At 45.6% G+C, this 25,505-nt stretch overlaps 1 protein-coding gene across 1 annotated transcript in view; it reads left to right on the top strand.

Moving 5' to 3' along the window:
• The window catches only part of KDM2B (lysine demethylase 2B), a 134,396-nt gene that overhangs the window by 84,546 nt on the left and 24,345 nt on the right, over window positions 1-25,505 (top strand). The window contains 1 exon segment of the mRNA XM_056821794.1: window positions 7,443-7,529. Coding sequence (XP_056677772.1) covers window positions 7,443-7,529 — 87 coding nt within the window.

Raw genomic sequence — 25,505 nt, 5'->3', positions numbered from 1 at the left:
GGTCCTCTGAATAAAGAGGTCTTTCTGGGTCTGTATGCCCAGAGGTTCAGAGGATTTCAAGCCATGAGAGGATCTTCAGAATGATCCTGTCCAGCTCCCTCATTTTACAGATGAGCAAAATCAGGATTAGAACTCAGATCTTCTGCCTTTAAGCCTATTGCTCTGCTAGGTGGGGAATAATGAATTTTTAACCAGACTGTTAACTATGTGGAGGTAAGAACTAGATGGCAATCACTTAAGTACTATTATTAGTGATCATAAGTATTATGCTAAAATAGCTCAACAGTTGTCTCAACCCAAAAGGGAGGAATGAAATAAGTGATAACTGTTGATATAGTCATGATGACGATGATGATGATGATGATGATAATGATAATTGTTCAGTCATTTTTCAATTGTGTCTGATTCTTTCTGATCTTATTTGGGGTTTTCTTGGCAAAGATACTGGAGTGGTATGCCATTTTCTTCTCCAGCTCATTTTACAGATGCAGAAACTGAGGCAAATAGGGTAAAGTGACTTGTCCGAGGTCATGCAGCTAGTAAGTATCTGAAATTGGATTTGAACTGAGGTTTTCCAGGCCCAACACTCCATCCACTGTACCAACTAACCACCCAATAATGATAACATCACTAATAATGCCACCTGATATTCAGTGATGACATCTTATATTTATAAAGAATGCTAGAGGAGAAGGCACTAAGTTGAGGGAAGTCTCTCTTCAAACCCTGCCGCAGACACTGTCTAGCTTTGATGTAATCGTTGCCTGCCTCAGTTTCTTCATTTGTAAAAAGAGAAGGTTGATATGAAGTTCCCTTGATTCTCCCCAAAGGGTCCAGAGGGAGCCATCCAGACCATGAGAGGTTTCTGGGTAGAGGTTTTTAGGGAGAAGTTGTTGAGGGGATTCCCCTCTGGGGAAGTGAGTCTAAATGCCCTTTGAGATCCTCCCTGATGCGGGGATTCTTTCATTTTCATAATGGAGAGAGAAGACAAATGTACATCAAGCAATAACTAGCCCAGGGCAAGTTAGGCTTTGCCCCAGGAGGCTGGCTAGGGTGGGCACAGAGGTTCTTTCAGGGCTGCAGTAGCCCCTGGGCCATCCTAGGACCCTGTTGCCCATCCTGCCCTCTCCCAGTGGGACTCCCCATGGCAGGGGTGTATTCCCTGCCTCCCTCCACTTATCTGCTGCTTTTTTTTTTAACTCGTACCTTTTGTCTTAGAATCAGTATTAAGTATTGGTTCCAAGGCAGAAGAGCAGTAAAGGCTAAGCAATTAGGGTCAAGTTACTTGTCCTGGGTCACACAGCGAGGAAGTGTCTGAGGCCAGATTGGAACTTGGGACCTCCTTTCTCCAGGCCTGGTGTTCTGTCCAGTAAGCCACCCAGCTGCTCCCTCTTCATCTGCTTTGAATGAGAAAAGGGAGAGGAATGATCCTAGCAGCCCAGAGAAAGGATAAAAAGAGAAATAGAAAACAGGGAAGCAAATGGAAAGAGCAAAGGAAAGATCTAGACAGACAAGGTAGGCTCGAAAGATTCGAGATGGGGGAGAGCATGTTTAGCAGAGGTCCAGACTCTCAGAGCGAGCCGGAATTCAAAGAGAATCCTCCTGCTTTCTTTGAGAACTTTTTTTTTCCTCCCCAAAATTCACTTCTTTGACCTGTCCAGCCTCACAATTGCCAGCCAGATGAGCTAGAGCAGACCTTAGAATTCATTCCCCTCCATTCCTCCTCCCTCCATCCTTCCCTTCCCTTCCTTCCTTCCTTCCTTCCTTCCTTCCTTCCTTCCTTCCTTCCTTCCTTCCTTCCTTCCTTCCTTCCTTCCTTCCTTCCTTCCTTCCTTCCTTCCTTCCTTCCTTCCTTCCTTCCTTCCTTCCTTCCTTCCTTCCTTCCTTCCTTCCTTCCTTCCTTCCTTCCTTCCTTCCTTCCTTCCTTCCTTCCTTCCTCCCTCCCTCCCTCCCTCCCTCCCTCCCTCCCTCCCTCCCTCCCTCCCTCCCTCCCTCCCTCCCTCCCTATCTCTCTTCTCTTCTTTTCTGTCAACAAGTTAGTCAACTGGTTTTTATTTATTAAACACCTACAAGGTGCTAACAAACTCTGGCAATACAGAGGAGCTGCCCTTTGAAAAAACAACCCCTGCCCTCAAGGAGCTCTCAGTCTTATGGGGGAAGCAACATGAAAATAGCCACTCAGAGCTCTTTCTGTGGCTCTGACTCAGTGGATCATCTTTGGAATGTTCATCATTTTAGGAAGCTTCCCAAATGGGAATCTAGTCCACTGATTCAAGCTATCATTTGTTTGTGGCACACTCTTTTATATGTCAGAAGCAGGTTTTGAACCCAGGGCTTCATGTCTCCAAGTGAGGTACCTTATTGGCTATCCCTGACTAATTTATTTATTAAAAACCCTTACTTTACAACTAGGAATACTAAGTATTGGTTCCAAGGCAGAAGAACAGTAAATGCTTTGCTGTTGGAGTTAAGTGACTTGCCCAGGGTCACACAGCTAAGAAATGTCTGAACTGAAGGCAGATCCTCCTAACTCTAGACCTGGCACTCTCTCCGCTGAGCTGCCCATATGATTTAAAGTTCTTAAGACTTAACTTAGTCTAAAAAGGCAAGTTGAGTCCTGACTGTGAAAAAGCCTTTAATAATGATGATGATGATGATGATGGTGATGATAGCCAGCATCTATATAGCACCTACTATGTGCCAGCCACGGTGCCAAGCACTTTACAATTATGATCTCATTGAATCTTCCCACACTTGGGTAGAAGATGTGATTATTATCTCAATTTTACATTTGAGGAAACTGAGGCACATTATGGTAAAGTGACTTGCCCAGGGTCACACAGCTAAAAAATGAGGCTAGATTTGACTCAGGTCTTCCTGACTTCAGACCCAGTTCTTTGTACACTATGGCACCCCTGTAGCATCTACTTAAAGATTTACTGTGAGAATTGAAGGCTAGTTGGCTTGTGAGGAGGCATTTAAGTTAGGAAGGTGAGGTGGGATTAACCCGTTGGCTCCAGGAAGCCATTGACTTTGTATGAGCTTTTATGCAAGTACCAATCAGGTCGCCAAACCATCTAACTTGCAAATGAATCATTAATTTATTAATTTCATTATCACCAAGCAAGTATTTCTAATTCTTAATTACCACTTGAACACAGTTGATATTTGATCATTAATTTGTTCATTACTAAGTTTGTTGCCGGCTTTTTGTTTCGTTTTTGCCTGGATCCATGATTTCATCAGGATAAGAAGCTCTCTGTAAGGAATTTATCCTACTAGTAATGTTGTCTGGAGCTCTGGGAAATTAAGTCGTACAGCCAGGATGGGTCTGAGACAGAGCTTGACCCCAGAAGCTGACTTCAACACCAGCTCTTTATTCTTTAGCCCATGCAGCTTTTCCAATTCGTTTCTTTTCTACATATGTTTGTATTTCTATATATTTCTCCCCCTCCCATTTTGGACCAGATCTATGACTTTATGGGTGTCAGGAGTTCCCGTGAGGGAACCTCCTCCCTCAATGTGGATGCTATGCTAATTAAATGTTCATTACTAATTAGTAGTTATTAATTAGCCCTTGTAATCGCTCACATTTCTGTAGTTTTTCAAGGTTTATGCCAGCCCTGTCAAGACTTCTCTATTCATCCCTTCCACCTGCTTTTTTTGGTGAATACAGATGTATTTTCAGCTTCATTTCATATGAAGTTTCTAATTATTATATGCATGGCAGCTAGGTGGTACAGTGGATAGAGCACTGTGCTTGGAATCAGGAAGATTCATTTTCCTGAGTTCAAATCCAGCCTCAGACATCTCTAGCCATGTGACTCTAGGCAAGTCATTTAACCCTGTTGGCCTCGGTTTCTTTCTTTTTTTTTTTAATTTCTTTTTATTTTTTGGAAAATTTTATTTAGTCAGTTTAGAACATTATTCCTTGGTTACAAGAATCATATTCCTTCCCTCCCTTCCCTCCCCCCCACTCTTCCAGTAGCTGACACGCCATTCCACTGGGTTTTACATGTGGCCTTCATCAAAACCTATTTCCATGTTGTTGATGTTTGCACTAGGATGTTCATTTAGAGTCTACATCCCCAATCATATCCCCATCAACCCATCTAATCAAGCAGTTGTTTTTCTTTGGTGTTTCTATTCCCACAGTTTTCCCTCTGAATGTGGATAGTGGTTTTTCTCGTAGATTCCTCCAAGTTGTTCAGGATCACTGCATTGCCACTAATGGAGAAGTCCATTACATTAGATTGTGCCACAGTGTATCAGTCTCTGTGTACAATGTTCTCCTAGTTCTGCTCCTTTCACTCTGCATCAATTCCTGGAGGTCGTCCCAGTTCACGTGGAATCCCTCCAGTTCATCATTCCTTTTAGCACAATAGTATTCTATCACCAACAGATACCACGATTTGTTCAGCCATTCCCCAATTGAAAGGCAATTGGCCTCAGTTTCTTCATCTGTAAAATGAACTGGAGAAGGGAAATGGTGAACCACTCCAGTCTCATTGCCATGAAAACCCCAAAATTGGATCACAGAGTTGGACATAACTGAAACAACCAAAGAAGAAATTACATATGACATATACTACTACTATTACTGCTAATAGGGTTGGTAGGAATAATAATGTACAGTAACAATATCTATGTCCTTCACCGTTAATAATCACTTTACAAATATTATCTCATTCGATCTTCACAGAGTCATTGGACTCGAGTCCAGTGTCAGAATTTTTTCCTTGTACCCTGCAGAGTTCTTTTGAGTTTGAAAAGAAAGTACTTTTTTTTTTTTGCCATTAGGTAAAAGAGATCCATCTCTCTAAGCAAAGTGAGTTATTTGTTATATGTTATATGTTACCAGAGGCCCAGATCGTGCCATCAAGGCATATTAAAAATCATTCTGTCTACTTTAAAATTTTTTTCTTTTAGTTCTTGTTTTAAATATATTTATTCCCAATTACATGTAAAATCAGTTTTTTAACATTCCTTTTTTTTAATTTGGAAAACTTTATTTAATTAATTTAAAATATTTTCCCCTGGTTCCATGATTCATGAACTTTCCCTCCTCTCCCTCCACCCCCTCCCATAGTCAACAAGCAATTCTACTGGGTTTTACATGTATCATTGATCAACACCTATTTCCATATTATTGATAATTGCACCAGGGTGATCGCTTAGAGTCTACATCCCCAATCATATCCCCATCAACCCATTAACATTCCTTTTCCCAAAATCTTTGGTTCTAAATTCTCTCTCTCCTTTTCCATCTTTTTTAAACCTTAACTTTCTGTCTTAGTGACAACTCTAAGAGAGAGGTTCAAGGACTAGGCAAATGGAATTAAGTGACGTGTCCAGGGTAAAAACTGACTAGGAAGTGTCTGAGGTCAAATTTGAACCCAGGTCCTCCCAACTCCAGGTCTGGTACTCTATTTACATAACTACCTAGCTGTCTCAACCTCCCTGCCCTTTTCCATATACTTTATTTTATTCTTAAAAATTTTTTTTGCATCTTAGAATCAATATTGTGTATTATTGGTTCTAAGTCAGAAGAATAGTAAGTTCTAGGTAATGGGGGTTAAGTGACTTGCCCAGGATCACCCAGCTAGGAAGTATCTGAGGCCAGATTTGAACCTTAAACCTCCTGTCTTTAGGCCTGGCTCTCAGTCCATTGAGCCACCCAGCTGCCCCCCTCCATTGTTTTTTTTTTAAACCCTTACCTTCCATCTTGGAATCAATACTGTGTATTGGCTCCAAGGCAGAAGAGTATTAAGGGCTGGGCAATGGAGGTTAAGTGACTTGCTCAGGGTCACACAGCTGGGAAGTGTCTAAGAACAGATTTGAACCCAGGACCTCCTGTCTCTAGGCCTGGCTCTCAATCCACTGAGCCACCAGCTGCCCCCTCCATTGTTTTTTAAGTGTGGGATGAACATGTTCTCTTCCCTTAGTGTAACCCAGTTAGTTCTTAGTGGGCCCCAGCACCAGGTACCCTGGGTTATCTATTCTTAGTAATGCTAAGGTAAGTTTCAGAGTTTACTGGAATTAAAGATCAGTTTGAGCCATATTTAAACTCTCGCAAATTTTCATCTTTTCAGGGTAAATTTTTGTGAATAAGTAGATTTAAAAAATATGATTTTTAATATAAAGTATCCTAGATCTCAGGTCAGAGGACCAGGGTGCTCTTGTGAAAGTCACTTCCTCAGATTCCTCACCCAGAATGAGGAGAGGAGGGAACAAACATATTTTAAGCATCTACCTACTATGTGTCAGGTATGTTCCTAAGCATTTGACAAATATGATCTCATTGGAGCCTAATGAGAACTCTGGGAGGTAGGTGCTATCATTATCCCCATTTTACAATGATGGAAACTGAGGTAGACAATTGAAGCCCCAGGCCAGATAGAGAGTAAGTGTTTGAGGCTGGATTTGAACTCGGGTCTTCTGGCTCCAGCCCAGGGCTCAATTTAAATGTTCTACCTTGCTGCTTCTAAAGGGAAAATGAGGAGAGTTGGAGTAGATGATCTCTGAGAGGTCCCTTTCACCTCTAGTGTGTTGATGCTTCCATTAATTCCCAGCAGCCAACCTGGCACATAGTTGGTGCTTAATAAATGTTGATTGATCAATTGGTTTCTGAGCCTTTACCACAATTAAGACATTCCATTCCTGTCATGGGGAGAGGATGTCAAGGGATAAAGAAAGACCCAATAGACCTTGGGTAGCAGAGACTGTCTCTTGCTTTTGTTTGTAGTATTATTCACCCTTATCACAGTACCTGGTGCTTAGTAAATGCTTGTTGAATGTTTGAGGTTCTTACCCTAAGGGAGTAGACTTGAGAGTATATTTTTAGGGAGGCTCGTGTTCAAGTCTTCCCTTTCTCATATCTTGGCTTTGTAGTCAAGGGAAATGATCTATCAATCAGTTAAGATTTATTCATCTATCAGTGTGATCCTGGGCAAGTCACTTAACTTGTCTGCCTTAGTTTCCTCATCTGTAGAATGGGGATAATAATCATTCATACCTCCCTAGATGACTGTAAGAATCAAATGAGATTGAGAAGTGCTTAGCACACTTCCTGGAACAAATTGGGTGTTATATAAATGCTGTCTACTATCATCATCAGTATTGTAAATAGGGCTCTTGTCAGGAGAATTGATTAGATTTTTAAAAACTATATATTGGTCCCAAGGCAGAAGAGTAGTAAGAGTTAGGCAATTGGGGTTAAGTGACTTGCCCAGGGTCACACAGCGAGGAAGTCTCTTGAGGTCAGGTTTGAACCCCTCCAGTCTCTGGCCCTCTATCCACTGAGCCACCCGGCTGCCTTAGTTCATTGGATTTTAGAGCACATGCCTGTGAGGGCACCAGAAGGACCCCCAGCTCCCTCTCTTCTCCCAGCCTCGGCTTGTCCCCCATACCTAAACTAAACCTGATCCCCTCTCTGACTGCAGAATGTCCTGAAGGAGCATGCTGATGATGACCAAAGCCTGGCAATCACTGGTGTGCCTGTGGTCACGTGGCCCAAGAAGACAGCCAAGGTGAGGAGGCACCAGAATGCCCCTGGGCTTTGGGGGACCTCCCTGACCCTGGGCATCCCCTTCTCTCATAGCCCTTTGCTGAAGTTGGTGGTTGGGCGGGATGTTCTTTTTCCATGCCTTGTTGGTAGTTTTCTTTTCAGCAGCTTAAAATGATAACTATATTGACTTTGGTGTCCAAGGGGTTTGGGGGACGGGGCAGGGAATTCCTTCGGCCAGAGCTGGTGATGTATGAGTGCCATTTTCCCCCTGAGTGGTCAGTACAGATGCCCTTCCTTAGACGTTGCGCCTAACACTGTGGACCACTTCCTACGTCTTTCATTGATTTGTACCTAGCCCTGCAGCATTTGGGACATCCATCTCTTACACTCTACTCTGCCTCCTTGGCTGCCCCCCTCCTTTGGGGATGTCTTTTACATTGAAGGTGGTAATAAACTGTACCCTGTGTTCACCTGTCTTGTATCTTGCCATCACCCATTGGTGGGTGGTATTTTTTTTTAAACCCTTACCTTCCATCTTGGAGTCAATACTGTGTATTGGTTCCAAAGCAGAAGAGTGGTGAGGGCTAGGCAATGGGGGTGAAGTGACTTGCCCAAGGTCACACAGCTGGGAAGTATCTAAGGTCAGATTTGAACCCAGGACCTCCTGTCTCTAGGCCTGACTCTCAATCCACTAAGCTATCCAATTTCCCCCAGGTGGGTGGTATTTTAAAGTGCTTTCCCCATGAAACACCAAAGTGTTTGATGGAGAACAGACCTACTCTGTGCTCAGGAGAATGATGTGACTGGCTTGACAGGCTCTCCGTGCTAGTCAGATTCCCTGTTTGGGTTGGTTTTGTTGTTGTTGTTTTTGCTTTTTTTTATGTTTTGAGCACACAATTCTGGCAAGGCTGGCTCTGATTTCTGTTTGTGGTGCCCCCTTAGTCCTGGTATCGTTTTAACTCCATCCCAATGTTATTCATTGCTGTGTTAGCTCTTTTTGGTCTCAGGGGTTTATTTCTCTTTTCTTTTTCAAACATCCTGGCTTGCTTTGGGTGAGAAGCCCTCGCTGAAGAAAATAGACCACGGATGTTTTCTCCCTTTCTAACCCTCTCATTTCTGTGATTCCTTAAGCTGTTGACAGTTCTGGGGAATGAAAACGGTGCCCTCTGCCTTGGTGTATAGGAACTAGGAGTGCCGAGTCTCAGCATCCATAGGCATCCCGCAGCATCCCTCAGGAGCCATGGACCACACTCTCCTCCCCATCAGCTGGAGAATAGCTCTCAGGGCAGCTAGTAGCACCTATAGAACATGGACTTCCCCCGCCCCAAACCATCCAAAGAACAGCTGCCCACCACCTGCCCTCATCTCTGGATTAATGGAGGGACCCAAACGAATGGCTCAGCCTGCATATGAGACGGGAAACGGCTCCCTCGTCTCAGGGCTGGCTGCTCTTCCAACTAGATTTCCAGCCTCTTTGCAAAACTGCCTCTTGATATAAAGACCCAGGAGACCATGAGATGACTTCTGGGACTGGGAAAAAGAGGGGAAATGGGAGAGGAGGGAGGAATATATTCTCTTGGAGATTCCCACTGAAATTGGTTCTATAAAAGCCAGTCAGTGTAAGATTAGTTCCCCTGTCTGCCCAGAAATGACTCGATGCCTACCTATTTGGGGCAAATGGCTTCCTTTCCCTGGGACTCAGTTTCCTCATCTGTAAAATGGAAAGGTTGAATTCGATGGCCCCTGATGAGCTGTGTATCAGTGAGCCTGATGGCAGAAGGTCTTCTCCCAAGAGGAGGGGGAGCCTCGTTGCTATTTTTGTGCCCTCCTGACTAAGGTTGAGGGATTGAGGGCATGAGGGCATGAACTCATTAAAGGAGTGACTGCTTTGGGTTTCTGGGGCTTTGAGGAATCCCGGACACCTGGGAAGCCTGTCCTGCTCCCTTCCTCCCCCCCTCCCACTTGCCTAGATCCGGTCACTGCCCTCCTCTGGAAGTAATAAGTGATTAGTGCTAAATGATGATTAGTTTTAAACATTCCTTTGATCTGACACCTTTCTGGGAGGAGATGCAGCCTGTTGCTGGAAGCAATTAGTGGCCGGGAGGTCGAGGCTAACCAAGATACCGCCTAATCGCCATCCTCCCGGATCTGCCGTGAATTACCGTTTCCTCCCGTGCCGGTGGATTTGTGTCTGGCTGGCTGGCCTCGCTCCTTTTTTATGTCCGCCTGTGGGGTCAGTTGACCGGTGTCATCTGCAACCTTAGAACAGAGCAGAGCGGATGGGGCCCCCCAGAGAACTGAACCCATGACCCCTGGCTCGTGAGCCCCCTCCCCCATCGAGCTGAACTCACTGGCCCCCTATGATCTATGGATGGAAAAGATCCTCTTGCATTTATGGATGGGACGGAGTCGGGGGAGGAGACGGAAGCCTGCTTTGCTTCAGAAAAGAGATGGACTGCCATGGACTGTTGTCTCTAAAGGCTAAAGCAGGCTGCCATTAAACTCTCATTACTGGCCATTTTTCTGAAAAAGTGAGCCTCGCATGGGTAGGGACGAGTTCCTCAGCTTGCTTTCAAGACCCTCCTGAAATCCCACCTTCTGCAGGAAGCCCTTGGGGATTGCCTTTAAAATTGCCATGCCTTTCCTCCCCTGATTATTCCTTGGTTAGCCTATTTCTATCTTGTTTGTACATAGTTGTTTGAATATTATCTCCTCAATTAGACGGTGAGGGACACCCTTTTGTCATTATACCTCTGGGGCTTAGCCCAGTGCCTGGCACATGTTGTTCATTCATTTGAGGCATTTCTGAAACTCTTCATGACCCCTTCTGGGGTTTTCTTGGCAGAAACACTGGAATGGTTTACTATTTCCTTCTCCAGTTCATTTTACAAATGAGGAAACTGAGGCCAACAGGGTGAAGGGACTTGCCCAGGCTCACATGGCTAGGTTTGCCATTTCCTTCTCCAGCTTATTTTACAGATGAGAAAATTGGGGCAAACAGGGTGAAGTGTCTTGGCCAGGGTCGCACAGCTGGTTTGCCATTTCCTTCTCCAGCTTTTTTTACAGATGAGGAAACTGAGGCAAATGGGGCAAAGTGACTTGGCCAGGGTCACACAGCTAGGTTTGCCATTTCCTTCAGGACTGGGCCAATGTGTGATTTCACTTCTGTAGGGAGTTCCCCGGTGAGGAAGCTCCTTACCAATACCAGTTCGTGCCATTTCTACGAGAGAATTCAAAGTTCCAAAAGTCTTCATGCAGTCATCAGGTCTAATAGCCGAAAACCACACGGAGACTTTTAAGGCACCTTTTCTAAGGGAAGAGCTTTGCAAACCTTGAAGTCCTTTAAAAATGCCAGGAGTACCAGCACCCATACTGGTGGTAGTAGTAGTGTTAGTGGTTCTAGTAGGAGTGGTAGGAGTTAGTGAGGATGGTGGTGGTAGTGGTGATGGTGGTGGTAGCAGGAGCATCAGTGGTGATAGTGATAATAATAGTCGCTGACATTTCAGATGATTGTTGCTGTTTTTTCATTTTTGAAGAAGATTTCATCTCTCACTCAGTTTTCGTGATCGGGGATGGCTACAGCGCTGGTGTGTTTCTGGGCAAAAAATGTCTCCCAAACCCTCTCAGGCATCGTTTTAGATTTTCAAAGGGCTTATTATTGTCACTCATTTGATCTTCCCAGCAGCCCTTTGGGCCAAGTTCTACAGCAGGTCCATTTTTCAACTAAGGAAACTGAGTCTCAGAACTTTTAAGTGGCTTGCCCAGGGTCATGCAGCCCACAAGGGTCTCTGCCATAGAATTTGAAGCCAGATTTTCCCTGCATTGTCTCTAGCATGTTGTTGCCTCCCCATATTACAGGTTGAGTCAAAGTCTGCCTTGTCCTGTCCGTCTGTCTGTCCAGGAGTCTGGGTCCAGGCTGTTCTCCATGATCTTCCAAGGTCTCCAGGATGGCACCTCTTGCTCTTTCCTTCCATCCAGAGCCTCGTTCTTCCAAGGTCTCCAGGATGGCACCTCTTGCTCTTTCCTTCCATCCAGAGCCTCATTCTTCCAAGGTCTCTAGGATGGCACCTCTTGCTGTTTCCTTCCATCCAGAGTCTCAATCTTTCAAGGTCTCCAGGATGGCACCTCTCGCTCTTTCCTTCCATCCAGAGTCTCAATCTTTCAAGGTCTCCAGGATGGCACCTCTCGCTCTTTCCTTCCATCCAGAGTCTCAGTCTTCCAAGGTATCCAGGATTGCACCTCTTGCTCTTTCCTTTCATCCAGAGCCTCGTTCTTCCAAAGTCTCCAGGATGGCCCCTCTTGCTCTTTCCTTCCATCCAGAGTCTCAATCTTTCAAGGTCTCCAGGATGGCACCTCTCGCTCTTTCCTTCCATCCAGAGTCTCAATCTTTCAAGGTCTCCAGGATGGCACCTCTTGCTCTTTCCTTCCATCCAGAGTCTCAGTCTTCCAAAGTCTCCAGGATGGCCCCTCTTGCTCTTTCCTTCCATCCAGAGTCTCAATCTTTCAAGGTCTCCAGAATGGCACCTCTCGCTCTTTCCTTCCATCCAGAGCCTCGTTCTTCCAAAGTCTCCAGGATGGCACCTCTTGCTCTTTCCTTCCATCCAGAGTCTCAGTCTTCCAAGGTATCCAGGATTGCACCTCTTGCTCTTTCCTTTCATCCAGAGCCTCGTTCTTCCAAAGTCTCCAGGATGGCACCTCTTGCTCTTTCCTTCCATCCAGAGTCTCAGTCTTCCAAGGTCTCCAGGATGGCACCTCTTGCTCTTTCCTGCCATCCAGAGTCTCAGTCTTCCAAAGTCTCCAGGATGGCCCCTCTTGCTCTTTCCTTCCATCCAGAGTCTCAATCTTTCAAGGTCTCCAGAATGGCACCTCTCGCTCTTTCCTTCCATCCAGAGCCTCGTTCTTCCAAAGTCTCCAGGATGGCACCTCTTGCTCTTTCCTTCCATCCAGAGTCTTGCTCTGCCTTTGTTGGCTGCCTGGAATGCCCTGGCTTTTCAAGCCCCTTTTCCAAAGCAGTCTAGAAACTGGGGCCTTTGCTGTTATTAACCTGGGTCACCTCCTTGGAATTCCAGGGCCCCGGGGAGGGAGCCACAAAGCCTGGCCTGGGACAGTTGGGCCGGACAATGGACTCCTCCAGGGTTCTGAGGCAGTTGGGACAGCGGATGGGGGAGGAAGAGAAGACGTGGAGTCGGAAGACGAGCAGAGAGAGTTGGGCGCGTTTTCGTCCCGACATGGGAGAGAGCCCGTGGGAGCAGAGAGCCGGCGCCAAGGGGGGGAAATCCCGGCAGAGAGGGGCCGAGAGACACAAGATATGTCCGAGCAAAGGGTGGAAAGGCCTCCGAAAGGTACGGAGGAGGCAGGAAGTCGGGGAGGAAGCCAAGAGGGAAAGTAGAGTCAGAGAGAGTGGAGAAAAGAAAGCTGCAAGTAGTAGTGAGGTGGAGGGAGGAACGGGAGTGGGAGAGGGCCCAAATGAGGGAAGTGTGCTGTACCTAATCCCGGTGGGGAAGGATTTTCCTAATGGCCAGAGGACAAAAAAATGCAAGAACTTGGAGAGATTTGAGCCTTAGGCATGTGCAGTTATTTTTATTTATTAATTTTTAAACCCTCACTTTCTATCTTAGAATCAATACTGTGTACTGGTTCCAAGGAAGAAGAGCAGTAAGAGCTAGGCAATGGGGGTTAAGTGACTTGTCCAGGGTCACACAGCTAGGAAGTGTCTGAGGTCACATTTGAACCCAGGACCTCTCATCTCCAACTCTGACTCTTAGTCCACTGAGCCATTTAGCTGTCCCTCTGTTATTTTTTTTTAAACCCTGACCTTTTGTCTTAGAATCAATACTGAGTATTGGTTCCAAGACAGAAGAGGGGTAAAGGCTGGGCAATGGGGGTTAAGTGACTTGCCCAGGGTCACACAGCTGGGAAGTGTCTGAAGCCAGATTTGAACCCAGGACCTCCCCTCTCTAGAGCTGGCTCTCTATCCACTGAGTCACCCAGCTGTACCCCACTGTTATTTTTTCAAACAAATTACAACAAAAATCTCTATATAGCAAGAAACAAACAAAAATGTTCCCAGTGGATCACCCACTTATGCCTGGCATTGGGAGGCATCTTGGTATAGTGTCAAAAACAAAACCACTGGATTTGAGACAAATGACCTGTGTTCAAATCCCATCCCTGTTCCTTATCACGTGGGTCCTCTTGGGCAAGTCTTTTTCCTCTTGTTTTCTCCTCCGAGTGAGAGACTTGGATTAGACCTTTTAAGATAAGGCTTCTTCAGGATCAAAGCCTGAAGTTCTAATATTAATAATAGCAATTGCTGGCATTGAGCTGTAAGATTCTTGTGTGTATCCCCCACCCCCTTCCCCGTGTGGTGGCTGTAAGGAAATGGGAGCTCAAAAAGGTCAGCATGACTACTAGGGCTGATCTAGAAAGGAGTAAAGGGAGTTTCAGAACCCATGGCTTCTGGACTCCCAAGGCCAGCACCCGCCCCATTATTCACTGTGGCTTAACTTGATTATTTTAACAATAATGACAGGTAGAGGTCCTTGAGGGCAGGGACTATTGGCTTTTTGTCTTTGGATCTCCTACTATGGTTAGATGTCCAGAGTTAATGGCTGCCTTGTTTCTCTATCCATCTATCCGTCACTTGCCTTTGTATCTTATGTAGCCTATCATTTATTTATCTTTGTTTCCCTGTCTCTCTCTGTCTATCTGTCTGTCCATCTGTCATTTTGTCTAATCATCTCTACCCATCCATCAATCCATCTATCTATATTCTCTCTGTCTCTATACCTACCCATCCATTCATCCATCCACATCTGTCCACCTATCTGTCATTCACCTGCCCTTCAATCTATCCATCCATTCATATCTCTATCATCTATCTGTGTCTATCCATCTATCTTTTAATCTAATCATCTCCCTACTCCTTCATCAATCCATCCATCTAACTGTCTATATATCTCTGTCTCTTTATCTATTACCCATCTGTCTATCCATCCATCATCTATCATCTATCAGTCCATTCATATCTGCCCATCTACTTATCTTTCTATCGTCCATCTATCCACTCATATCTCTGTCTGTATCTATCTATCCATCCATCCAATCATCCATCCATCCATCCATCCAATCATCCATCCATCCATCCATCCATCCAATCATCCATCCATCCATCCATCCATCCATCTATCTATCCATCCATCTATCATTCTGTCTATCTGTCATTCTGTCTGTTTTATCTATCCATCTATCCATCCATCCAACCATCCATCCATCCATCCATCCATCCATCCATCCATCATTCTGTCTATCTGCCATTCTGTCTATCCATCTATCCATCCAACCATCCATCCATCCATCCATCCATCCATCCATCCATCCATCCATCTATCATTCTATCTGCCATTCTGTCTATCCATCTATCCATCCAACCATCCATCCATCCATCCATCCATCCAACCAACCATCCATCCATCCAACCAACCATCCATCCATCCAACCAACCATCCATCCATCCATCCATCCATCCATCCATCCATCCATCTATCCATCTATCCATCTATCCATCTATCCATCTATCCATCTATCTATCTATCTATCTATCTATCTATCTATCTATCTATCTATCTATCTATCTATCATTCTGTCTGTCTATCTGTCATTCTCTTTGCCTGATTGTCTATCTATCTATCATCTATCATTTGTCTATTTCTTTTTTGGTTTGAACCTATGATTAATTCAGTTTATGGAGATCCAGGATGGCCATCGAGATCCCTTCCAGTTCTCCAATTGTGTGATACCAGGGGCAGGATTCTTATACATTTATCTTTGTATCTCTAACACCCAGTTGGTGCTTAATAAGAAAATATTTATTCATTGATTTATAGCCTTTGAGAGTTGCCCAGGGCACTGAGATATTCTCTGATTTTGTCCAGAGTCATACAGCTAGTCTGAGTTAGTTTGACTGGAACCCCTACCATCCTGGCTCTGAGCTGAGCTCTCTACACTCTACCCATCATGCCATACTGCCTCCAGTTAATAATAACAGAATCTTTGCACTATACTTCATTCAGCTTTCTTCATCCCATTGAATGGCTTCTACTCTTCATTCTTCCTTGGCTGGATTCCTAAGGTTCCTCAGCCAGAAGGACTGGTTCCTTTCCCCTCCCCTGCTCCCTTTGCCTTTCAAAGCTCACCCTCCTTTTTCAGATTTTTTACTCTGACCTGCTTGCCCCCATTTAGAGCTCACTTCCTGGTAGAATGGTCAGCCCAAATACCCTTTAATTAGCGTCTGCCACGGAGGAGAAGCCCCTCTCTTTTTCCGATAACCTGCTCCACTACCCTCGTTCATCATGGCAGAGACAAATTCTTTTGAACCAATTGAGATATCGCAGGCTCCAGCCTTTGGTGAAATAATTAGAAAACCCAGCAAAGCACTGTCACTGACGGGCTCTCCACTATCAGGATTTTATTTACGGAACAATAGCGAATCCTTCAGACTTTGGCTTCAAATGGCATCTTATCTTTTTCCATTTTAAAAGGAGACATCTGATGGCAGACATGTGTAATAGGATGATATGGCCCCTTCTCCCCCCAGACCCCCCTTCTTTCTCAGCAGTACTGGAGTGCTCAGGGCGATGGAAGCCTGGATACCTGAGAGTAAGAGGATGCTTCTACCAAGGCTGCCTACCTTTGTCTGGGAGCAGATGTTGAGATCCAGGCTGTTGCCACATCAGATTCTAGCTCCCAACTTTGGACAAGTCTAGCAGGGCCAGTGATAATGGAATTGGAAGTGATGGCCTTTGGCGAAATGCAGAGAGCACTAGGCTTGGAGTCAGGACCTGGATTCAAATTCAAGTCTGCCCTCCACTACCCAGGAGACTTTGGATAAGTCACTTGACCTCTTATTTATTTCCTCTGTACTATGAGGGGGTTTGGATCATAGCTGTTAAGGTCCATCCTGCTTTAAAGGATGCTTCTGTGATTCTGTGAGAGGCAGCTAGGTGGCGCCATAGTGCATAGAGTGCTGTGCTGGAAGTCAAAAAGACTCCTTTTTCTGAGTTCAAATCTGGCCTCAGACACTTACTATTTGTGTGACCTAAGCAAGTCACTTAACTCTGTCGGCCTCCTCTTCATTCTCTGTAAAATGAGCTGGAGAGGGAAATGGCAAGCTACTCTAGTGTTTTGCCAAAGATACCCCAAATGGGGTTAGGAAGAGTCAGACATGACTGAAAATGGACCAAATAACAAATGATTCTTTTTTTTTTTTAAACCCTCACCTTCCATCTTAGAATCAACATTGTGTATTGGTTCCAAGACAGAAGAGTGGTAAGGGCTAGGCAATGGAGGTCAAGTGACTTGCCCAGGGTCACACAAGTAGGACGTATCTGAGGCTAGATTTGAATCCAGGACTTCCCGTCTCTGGGCCTGACTCAATCCACTGAGTCACCCAGCTGTCCCCCAAACTGATCCTTTGAACAAATATTTATTTATTTATTAAAATTTTATGCACGGTGCTCTAGCCAGGGAATATAGGAACCAGAGAAGACCCTTCCCCTGAGGGAGCTTCCTCACAAGTCCCCTATAACTGATCCAATCCAACAAGCAAAAAACATATCAGGTAAACTGGGAATAGGCCCCGAAGTAATCAATCTGGCTCTCATGGAGGAAATAGACTTTTGAACTCAGTCATAGAGGAAACAAGATTTCTAATAGGTTGAGGTAAGGATATCAGACATGAGAATATAGCCTGTGCAAAGGCTTGGTGGTGGGAAACTCGGTGTCATGGTTGAGGAATAGTAAGAAGGCTGATTTGATTGTACAAATAAGGGGGTGAAGGGGTGGAGGCACAAGAGTCCAATCATGGAAAGCTCTCAGAGCCAAATAGAGTGGCTTCTAGAGGCAAGAGGGAGTCTATTTACTAATCAAGGGAGTGATATGGTTGGATCCATACTTATTTGGGCAGCTATGTAGAAGATGGATTAGAGAAGAGACTGGCTGGTGGCTTTTTCCATTATTGTCTGGGCAAGAGGTGATGAAGTTTGGAACTGGGGCCGTGTATGCGAGGGAGTGTGGGATGATATTTCTGGAGAGACAATCTACAAAACTGGTTTTGGGGGCTCAGGAAGAGTCATAGGAGCTGGTCACTAGAGGATGATTTTTTTCCTTGAGTGTTAACCTTGAAAATCCCATCCCTCAAATCTAGGCTGGGTTTGCTTGGATGGAATTGAATGAAGCTCATCTTGTAGCCTCCTTTTCTCTAATAACTCAGCCTGTCAGTGTGGCCACGGGCTCCGGAAGAGCCTAAGGAGGGAGTGTTGTAAGTGGGGGCCTCAGGAAGTAGAGAAGGAGGTTTTTGAAGGAAACTGAAATCCCCTTGTGACAGCCACAGGATGGTAAGAGTACTTAGAAAGTGAAAGCAAAATAAAACCCCCATGAAAGTGTTTTAACGGCTGCCCCTGATATGGGCAGCTGAATAGTCCAGGCTTTTAGCCCCAAATTGCCCGTGGCATATGACAGGGGGATCTCAGAGGAATCCCAATTTTATTTTTATTTTATTTATTTATTTATTTATTTTGATTTAAATATTATTTTATTTGGTCATTTTCAAACATTATTCCACTTTTATTTTTATTCTTATTTATTTATTTCTTTTTAGCCTTTACTTTCCGTCTTGGAATGTGTATTGGTTCCAAGGTAGAAAAACAGTAAGGACTAGGCAGTGAAGGTTAAGTGACTTGCCCAGGGTCACATAGCTAGGAAGTATCTGAGGTCAGATTTGAACTCAGGATCTCCCATCTCTGGGCCTGATTCTCAATCCACTGAGATACCTAGCTGCCCCCTGGAATCCCACTTTTAAACTAACATTTGGATTTCATCTTTTTAGGACTTCCATTCTTTTTCTGCTAAGACTTGGGGTTAGGAGATAGTACTATACTGAGTTGTGGCTATGTAGGTATTGTAGGGTTGTGAGGGAGGAGGGATGAGAAGGAGCCATTAATGTGTGACTGCCACCAGCGATGGCATCCTGGATGACAGGAAGGGGAAAGGACAGTCCCCAAGAAAGCCTTAGGCATAAGTCCTAATGTTTAATAGAACCGTCTTTGAGATATCCCTCCTTCTCGTCAATTATTGGGCTAAATGCTGGAAATATTAAAAAATGACAAGAAGAATCCTGGCCTTCTAGGAAGTTACATTCTACTGAGGGTGGGCTAACATGTTAATGACTGTAAGGGTAAATTTAGGGTGAGACTAGATATAAATTTATTGGTTGCCAGGGATTTAATTCAAATCCCAAATAAAATACTCAAGTCAGTTTGGAAAGTTTATGGTGGTTTAATTAATATAGAGGGAAGGAATTAAGAAGAAGAGAGAGGGAAAAGAGTATAAGACTTCTCTGGCCTAGCCTGAGCCAAGGGGAGTTCAGAGACCTTCCAGCCACAAGGCTTCCTCCAAGATGAGGGGCCTCCTAGGAGGATGGTGCTTTTAGGAAAGGTAAAGGAAAAAAGGAATCAGCCTAAAACTCCGAGAGAGCTCAGAGAAGATGCCTCACCTGAACTAGGCTACCCAGTACTGTATCAAGGACGCTCACCGCCAAACCCAGACAATAGCTGCAGCCATGCCAAGATGCCCAGAACGATGCCACCAGCCACCTCTGCCACCAGAGCCAGAGCCACCTCTCCGAGAAAAGAGACCGGAGAGAGGAAGTGATGTGTGGAATATATAGACCGTCTTTTACATCACTTCCTGCATCGCACATGTACCAATGGTAGCGTAAGCTTGACTTAGGACAGCCCAGGGGTCTGTCAGTTGTTTCTGATTTGTCATTTGCTAGCACATGTCTGTCATAGGCCATCCTTCTCTACACTTAATCCTTAAGTAGGGGTGTAGACATTCCTGTTTGTTAGACTAAGCAGGGCGGAGTAAATCTAAAATTCATAAAAGTAAGTATCTACTTGCTACACACAGAATAAGGTCTTGGCAGCTATAGGGACTGGAAGAGGCCTTATGTAGAAGTTGGCTAGCCCAGGGGTTAGGCCTGGATGTACCTGTGGCCTCAGGCCTCTAATTATGTGACTCTGAGCCCCAGTGGCCTGGTCCTTACTGCTCTCCTGCCTTGGAATTGATACTTGTATCATTCCTAAGGCAGAAGGTGTAAGAGTTTAAAAAACAAAACAAAATAAGAAGGAAGGCACTATTTAAGCCGAATCTGGAAGAAAGCCAACGATTCTAAAAGATGGGAGTGAGGAGAGATTGTATTCCAGGCAAGGGGCAGAGCCAGGGCAGAGGCATGGAGACAGACAATAAAGGGGGACAGACCATAAGAGCTTTGAGAATAATCCTCTGTCAGTCACGTATAGGATGGGCTGGCATGGGCAGAGATAGGAGACAGCTAGAAGGTACACTAGCCAGGGCACTGGGCCTGGAATCAGGTAGATCTGGAGTTCAAATCTGGCCTCGGACACTTCCTGGCTGTGAGACTCTGGACAAGTCACTTAACTCTCTCCACCTCGGTTTCCTCATCTTTCAGATGAGCTGGAGAAGGTCACTTGATCCTGTTTGCCTTAGTTTCCTCATCTGAAAAATGAACTGGAGAAGGAAATGGCAAACTAGCTGTGTGTCTCTGGGTAAGTTATCTTACCCTGTTTGCCTCAGTTTCCTCATCTGTCCAATGAGCTGGAGAAGGAAATGGCAAACCACTCCAGTATCTCTGCCAAGAAAACACCAAATGGAGTCATGAAGAGTCAGACACAACCGGAGATGACTGGACAACAGACAACAATCCAGAGAAGATGTGACGAGAGCCTGAACCCCAGACTTCAGACCTAGGGTCTTTTCTCTGGTCCTGCCCCATTCCTCTTCTCTTCTGCCTCCCAGCTTCCCTGACTGCCTTCAGGTCCCACTAAAATCCTTCCTTCTAAAATGACCTCCAAGTTATCCTGTCTATCGTTTGAACATTTTGGGTCTCTTGTTAGGCTGTGAGCTCTTTGAGGGCAAGAATTGCCTTTTCCATTTCTTGGTCTCCTCAGTGCTTAGCCCAGTGCCGAGTTCATGATAGACGCCTACTAAATGCTTCCTGCCAGACCACCATTTAAACCTGTGCTACTACGCATAAGTCATTGGATCTCTGGGGGCCCAGTTTTTTCTAAGTAAAATGAAAGCATCTGATTGGATAACCAAAAGGATGCTCTTTCCTCTCCAAGATCTTGTGAGTCCATCTCCACCTTCCCCTGTGGATTTGCTTGGATCCAGCGCACTAAGGAGCATTCAGCTGGACTCACTTCCCCTGCCCTCGTTCATAGTGGCCATTGCCTCTGGAAGTGACCAGTGTAGAATGCCCCAGGTGGTTGTTGGAGAGAGAATTCTTGTTAGACCTTCTGTTTACCCTCCTGCCTCTTCTAAGATTCTGGCATCCTTGATGAACTTGGAATGGAAAGTAATTTTAGTAGGAAAGAAAGCAGTGCTATGTGACCCTGGGCAAGTTAGTTTCCTTCTCTGAGTCTCAAATTGCCAAATTTCCTCATCTGTAAAATAAAAACTAGTGGTGGGGTTTTTCCGTGCTTTTCCTTGGACAATCTTCCTGGATAAAGACCTTGCCTATGATCTCCTCAAGGCTCTTAAACTCCCTAGCTCTCTCTCTATCATTCATTGCTCCGCTGGCCCTGCTTTCCTACTCTTCCCCTACACCTCTTTTTGATAAAGTAGGAACATTCCACCTCCCTCTCAAGAACAAAGGAGACTCTGATTTACCATGAGAAAGAGGATGAGTCCTGAAAGACAATCTTTAATGCAAAGAAAGTACCTGGGTCTGGATCCCAGAAATTAGTAAGCCTCTTCTTCCTAAGAGATTTGATTATCAGATTTGTATTTCAGCCCACAAAAATGGTCATGTTGCTATTCAGGAAATAGTGGACACACTTAAATGGGCTCTGGTTGTCCCTCTGTGTTCTTCTTGCCATATGTGTCTCATCACCAACATGCCTTTAGGAAGCTTGCGTTTGGTGGTTGCCCTTTAGTTGACACCCCTTTTGAGCATCTCTAAATTGATGATATTAACATACCTAAATCAGGTATTTTTAAGCATTGCCTTGTCATTCATTGTTGACCACCTACTAGAAAGTTTTGAGGCCTTCCCTTCCTCTATGGCTACAACAGCTTTTGTAGCCAAAATCTCTCTTAAGAAATTGTTCCCAGATTTGGACCTCCAGCATTCATTGATTCAGACAGAGGGACTCTGTTCTTACAGGTCCCTTCCTTCCTTCCTTCCTTCCTTCCTTCCTTCCTTCCTTCCTTCCTTCCTTCCTCCCTTCCTCCCTCCCTCCCTCCCTCCCTCCCTCCCTCCCTTCCTCCCTTCTTTCCTTCCTCCCTTCTTTCCTTCCTTCCTTCCTTCCTTCCTTCCTTCCTTCCTTCCTTCCTTCCTTCCTTCCTTCCTTCCTTCCTTCCTTCCTTCCTTCCTTCCTTCCTTCCTTCCTTCCTTCCTTCCTTCCTTCCTTCCTTCCTTCCTTCCTTCCTTCCTTCCTTCCTTCCTTCCTTCCTTCCTTCCTTCCTTCCTTCCTTCCTTCCTTCCTTCCTTCCTTCCTTCCTTCCTTCCTTCCTTCCTTAAATTACATGATGAGGTCAGCATGTAACTTTCAAAACTATCCTGCTTGTCTATGCTTCTTTCTGGCCCTTCTACTTTGTGTTATTTATTATTAATTGACCATTCCTGGCTGCGAGTCTTTCCCCTTTGGACTTTCAAACTGAACAGTTTACAGGCACTAATCATAGTCTGTTGTTTTTGTTGAACTAACTTTCCATCTTCGTTGAAGTGTATTGATGATACAGGGCCCTTTTTGGTCATTTTCCTCCTGGTCCCATCCATGTGGGCTTTGTAATGCTGGTTATAGATAGGAAGGAGAGGGAAGAGGAGCCCTGGAAGTGGGGGGACTCAGTGCAGCAGAGAGGGCAGGAGTGGTCGGGGCGACTTGGATTAGACTGTCATTCGCTGCATTGATAGTGGACAGGGCAGTCCTACTCCATGGACCTCAGTCTCATCATCTGTAAAGTGGGGATCATGTTCCCAGTATAACTTTGCTTTCTTCATAGGGCTTTTGGGCAAAGTACATGACATAATGTGTAAATTACACTTTGTATCCCTTGTAGCATTCTGTAAATTCAACTGTTAGCATTATTAGCATTATTTTTATGAGGCAGAAGAGGGCCAGACTTCAGTTTTCATCTGTAAAATGCAGATTTAAGTGTTCCTCTTATATAAACTGGCTGGGTCACCACTGGGCAAGTCAGATGCTAATCTCTCTGCTCCCCAAGTCAAATCTGGCAAAATAAAGTTGCGGAGCACTGGTTAATCTGTATGTATTGGTAACTGTGGTTCCGTGATTTTCAGTGTATCCAATTCTTTATGCCCCAATTTAGGGTTTTCTTAGCAAAGATACTGGCTTGCCATTTCCTTCTCTGATTCATTTTATAAGTGAGGAAACTGAGGCAAACAGAGTTAAGTGACTTGCCCAGGGTCACACAGCTAGGAAGTGTCTGAGGTCAGATTTGAACTCAGGAAGACTCCTCTTCCTGACTTCAGGCTTGGCACTCCAGCCACTGTGCCACCTAGCTTTTTACATTTTTATTTTTATTTTTTTAAATTAGGAGTTCTCTGGGCCAAGAAAATCACAGGTGTCCAGGTCAAAAGAGTCCCTTATTTGTAGTTAATCTCTGAGACTCAGCAGGGAGAGAAGCTGAATTTATTGGTGACAAAGAGGCAGGTTCTTGGTTTGCCCACCAAATCAGTTGATATGTGCCTTTATTCTACCCTCTTGGTAATCTGGTGTTAAAATCAAAGCATCTCATTCCCCAGGAGGGATCTCAGAGATGGTCCAATTGCCCAGATGATCCAGAGAGGAGAATAGATTGGTCTAACCTCACAGGGCAGAGTTGAGGCTGGAATCTGGGTCTTACATTTTGCCCATCCTTGACCTGTATCTTACTTGGCCAAAGACTTTGGAGATTCACTTAAATTCATTCATAAATATTTGTTGAATGAATAAGTGAATGAGAGCAATAAAAAGACACTGACTTGGCAAGAAGGAACACACTGACTCACTCCTTGCTGAGGCGGAGGCATGCAAACGCTGGCCGTGGTATCAGAAGTGGGTTCAAATTCTGGCCCGCCTCCTACTTTCTTGTGTGACCTTTGGGCATCTCTGGAAAATGGAGGTGATAACACATGAGGTAGTGGCCTACCTGGGGAGGTTGTCATTCGAGCAAGCTGTTTTATTATAACTTCAAACTGCTATAGAAATGAGAGCTCTTATGAATGGAAAGACCTTCCAGAAATAGTCCTGCTTTCCCCTATTCTCTTTATTGATAGGAAGAGTTTTCTTGCCTTCCCCCCCCTCCTCCACCAGGTTGGACCAATTCTTATGGCTTGAGAGGTGAGTTTGGGTTGTTCATCTAGATCTCAAAGGCAGAATTCTAGAACACGGAATGTCAGAGCTAGAAGGAACCTTACGGGTCGTCTTGTCTCGTCTGATCCCTTCATTTTCCAGGAGAGGAAAATCAGGCCCCTGGAGGTGGAGTGCATTGGGATATTGGTAGATTGTGCGGGGAAACGTTTATTTATTTCCTTTTTACTTAAGTGATCTTGAAGTCCACCCTTTCCCCCTCCTTTAGCCCAATAAACCTGTCTTTACGACAAAAGGAAGAAGCAAAAGCATCGGGTAGAACTGACAGTTCCATCCAGGGCACGGAGCATTCTGTTTCCTTTGTACCCCCCTGTTCCCAGGGAAAGGAAGGAAGTGGCTTTCCTCATTTCAGCCCCCTAGTTAGGCCTGGGTATCGGGATTTGCCCAGAATGCAGTTCTAGTTGTTGCTGGCTTGTGTTGCCTTCCCGGAGCTCCTCGTCGTTTCTCCCTCTGCAACAATATGCCAGGAGGCGCCTGTGACCCCATTCACGCAGCTCTTGCCCAACAAGGCGGCATTCGCTTTGTGTCTGGATCATAGAGGGCAGGCCAGGCCTTGGAATAGACTGTTGGGGTCAGGCAGCTTCTCCAGAGCAAGGCACGATGGTCCACAGTCGTCCTGGTGGGTGTCGATGTCGTGGGGGTGGATCTCGGGGTCCCTCTCATGCTTCCTTCATGAAGCGGCCTGTGTGCATGCCCGCTTACTCAAGCTGAAAGCCCAGGCTGTGACCCCCGCCCGGCCCTCCTGTCACCGTCCATCCCTGAGAGGTGGCCCGGGCAGGCCAGCCTCTAGGTGCCCACTCAGTGCAGAATGGTGCTGGCCGCTGCAGGGATATTGAAAATGTGCATCCGAAAGTGTATTGGCAACATTCTCCACCCTCTATACCCCCATGAGCTTAGACGAATCATCCTATTTTAAAGGGGAAGAAAATGGAGATTTGGGAGTGACTCGGCCCAGGTAATGGATAGGCCACCTCTGTGTTGGAGGGGTGGAGGGGAGAACCAGTGCCATCTCCCTTGCTCCTTTGGCTGGCACTTATGGGGCAGCTGCAGAAGAGGGGGGGCTTTTCAGGAGGAGAAACGAGGGTACCCTTGGCTGGACAGAGAATGGCTACTTTGGGCCTCCCGGGGGGTCCACTTGTGGCTCAGGCTCATCTTCCTGCAGCTGGTTGGCAGCTGGGTATCTGCGACGGCCCATTTGCGCATTGTGGGTGGGTCAGGGTCCCCTTTCCTCGAAAGGCCTGTCCTTCCTGATAAATGTGGGGAGGGAGGGAGTGGAGGGACAGGCTCGGACCCTGGGGTGATCAGTGATCCCTCTGACCACCACCGAGGAGCTCCCAGCGAGCTGCCAATCTGCCCCGCTAAGTTTCCGAGTCGGTGACAAGTTCGTGGCCCCGGGCGGGTGGCTTCGAGCCAGGCAGTGCCACCCGTTGGTGTTCCGGGGGGCTCTAGGCACTGACGGGGGCTAGTCCTCCGAACCAAAGCTATGTGTTATCCCCGGAGAGCGGGGCCGGAGCCCTTCTGACCGCCCCGTTCTCGAGTGTCGG

The sequence above is a fragment of the Monodelphis domestica genome, chromosome 3, assembly GCF_027887165.1.
Source record: "Monodelphis domestica isolate mMonDom1 chromosome 3, mMonDom1.pri, whole genome shotgun sequence".
Lineage (NCBI taxonomy): Eukaryota > Metazoa > Chordata > Mammalia > Didelphimorphia > Didelphidae > Monodelphis > Monodelphis domestica.
This window is presented reverse-complemented; position numbering and strand designations above follow the sequence as displayed.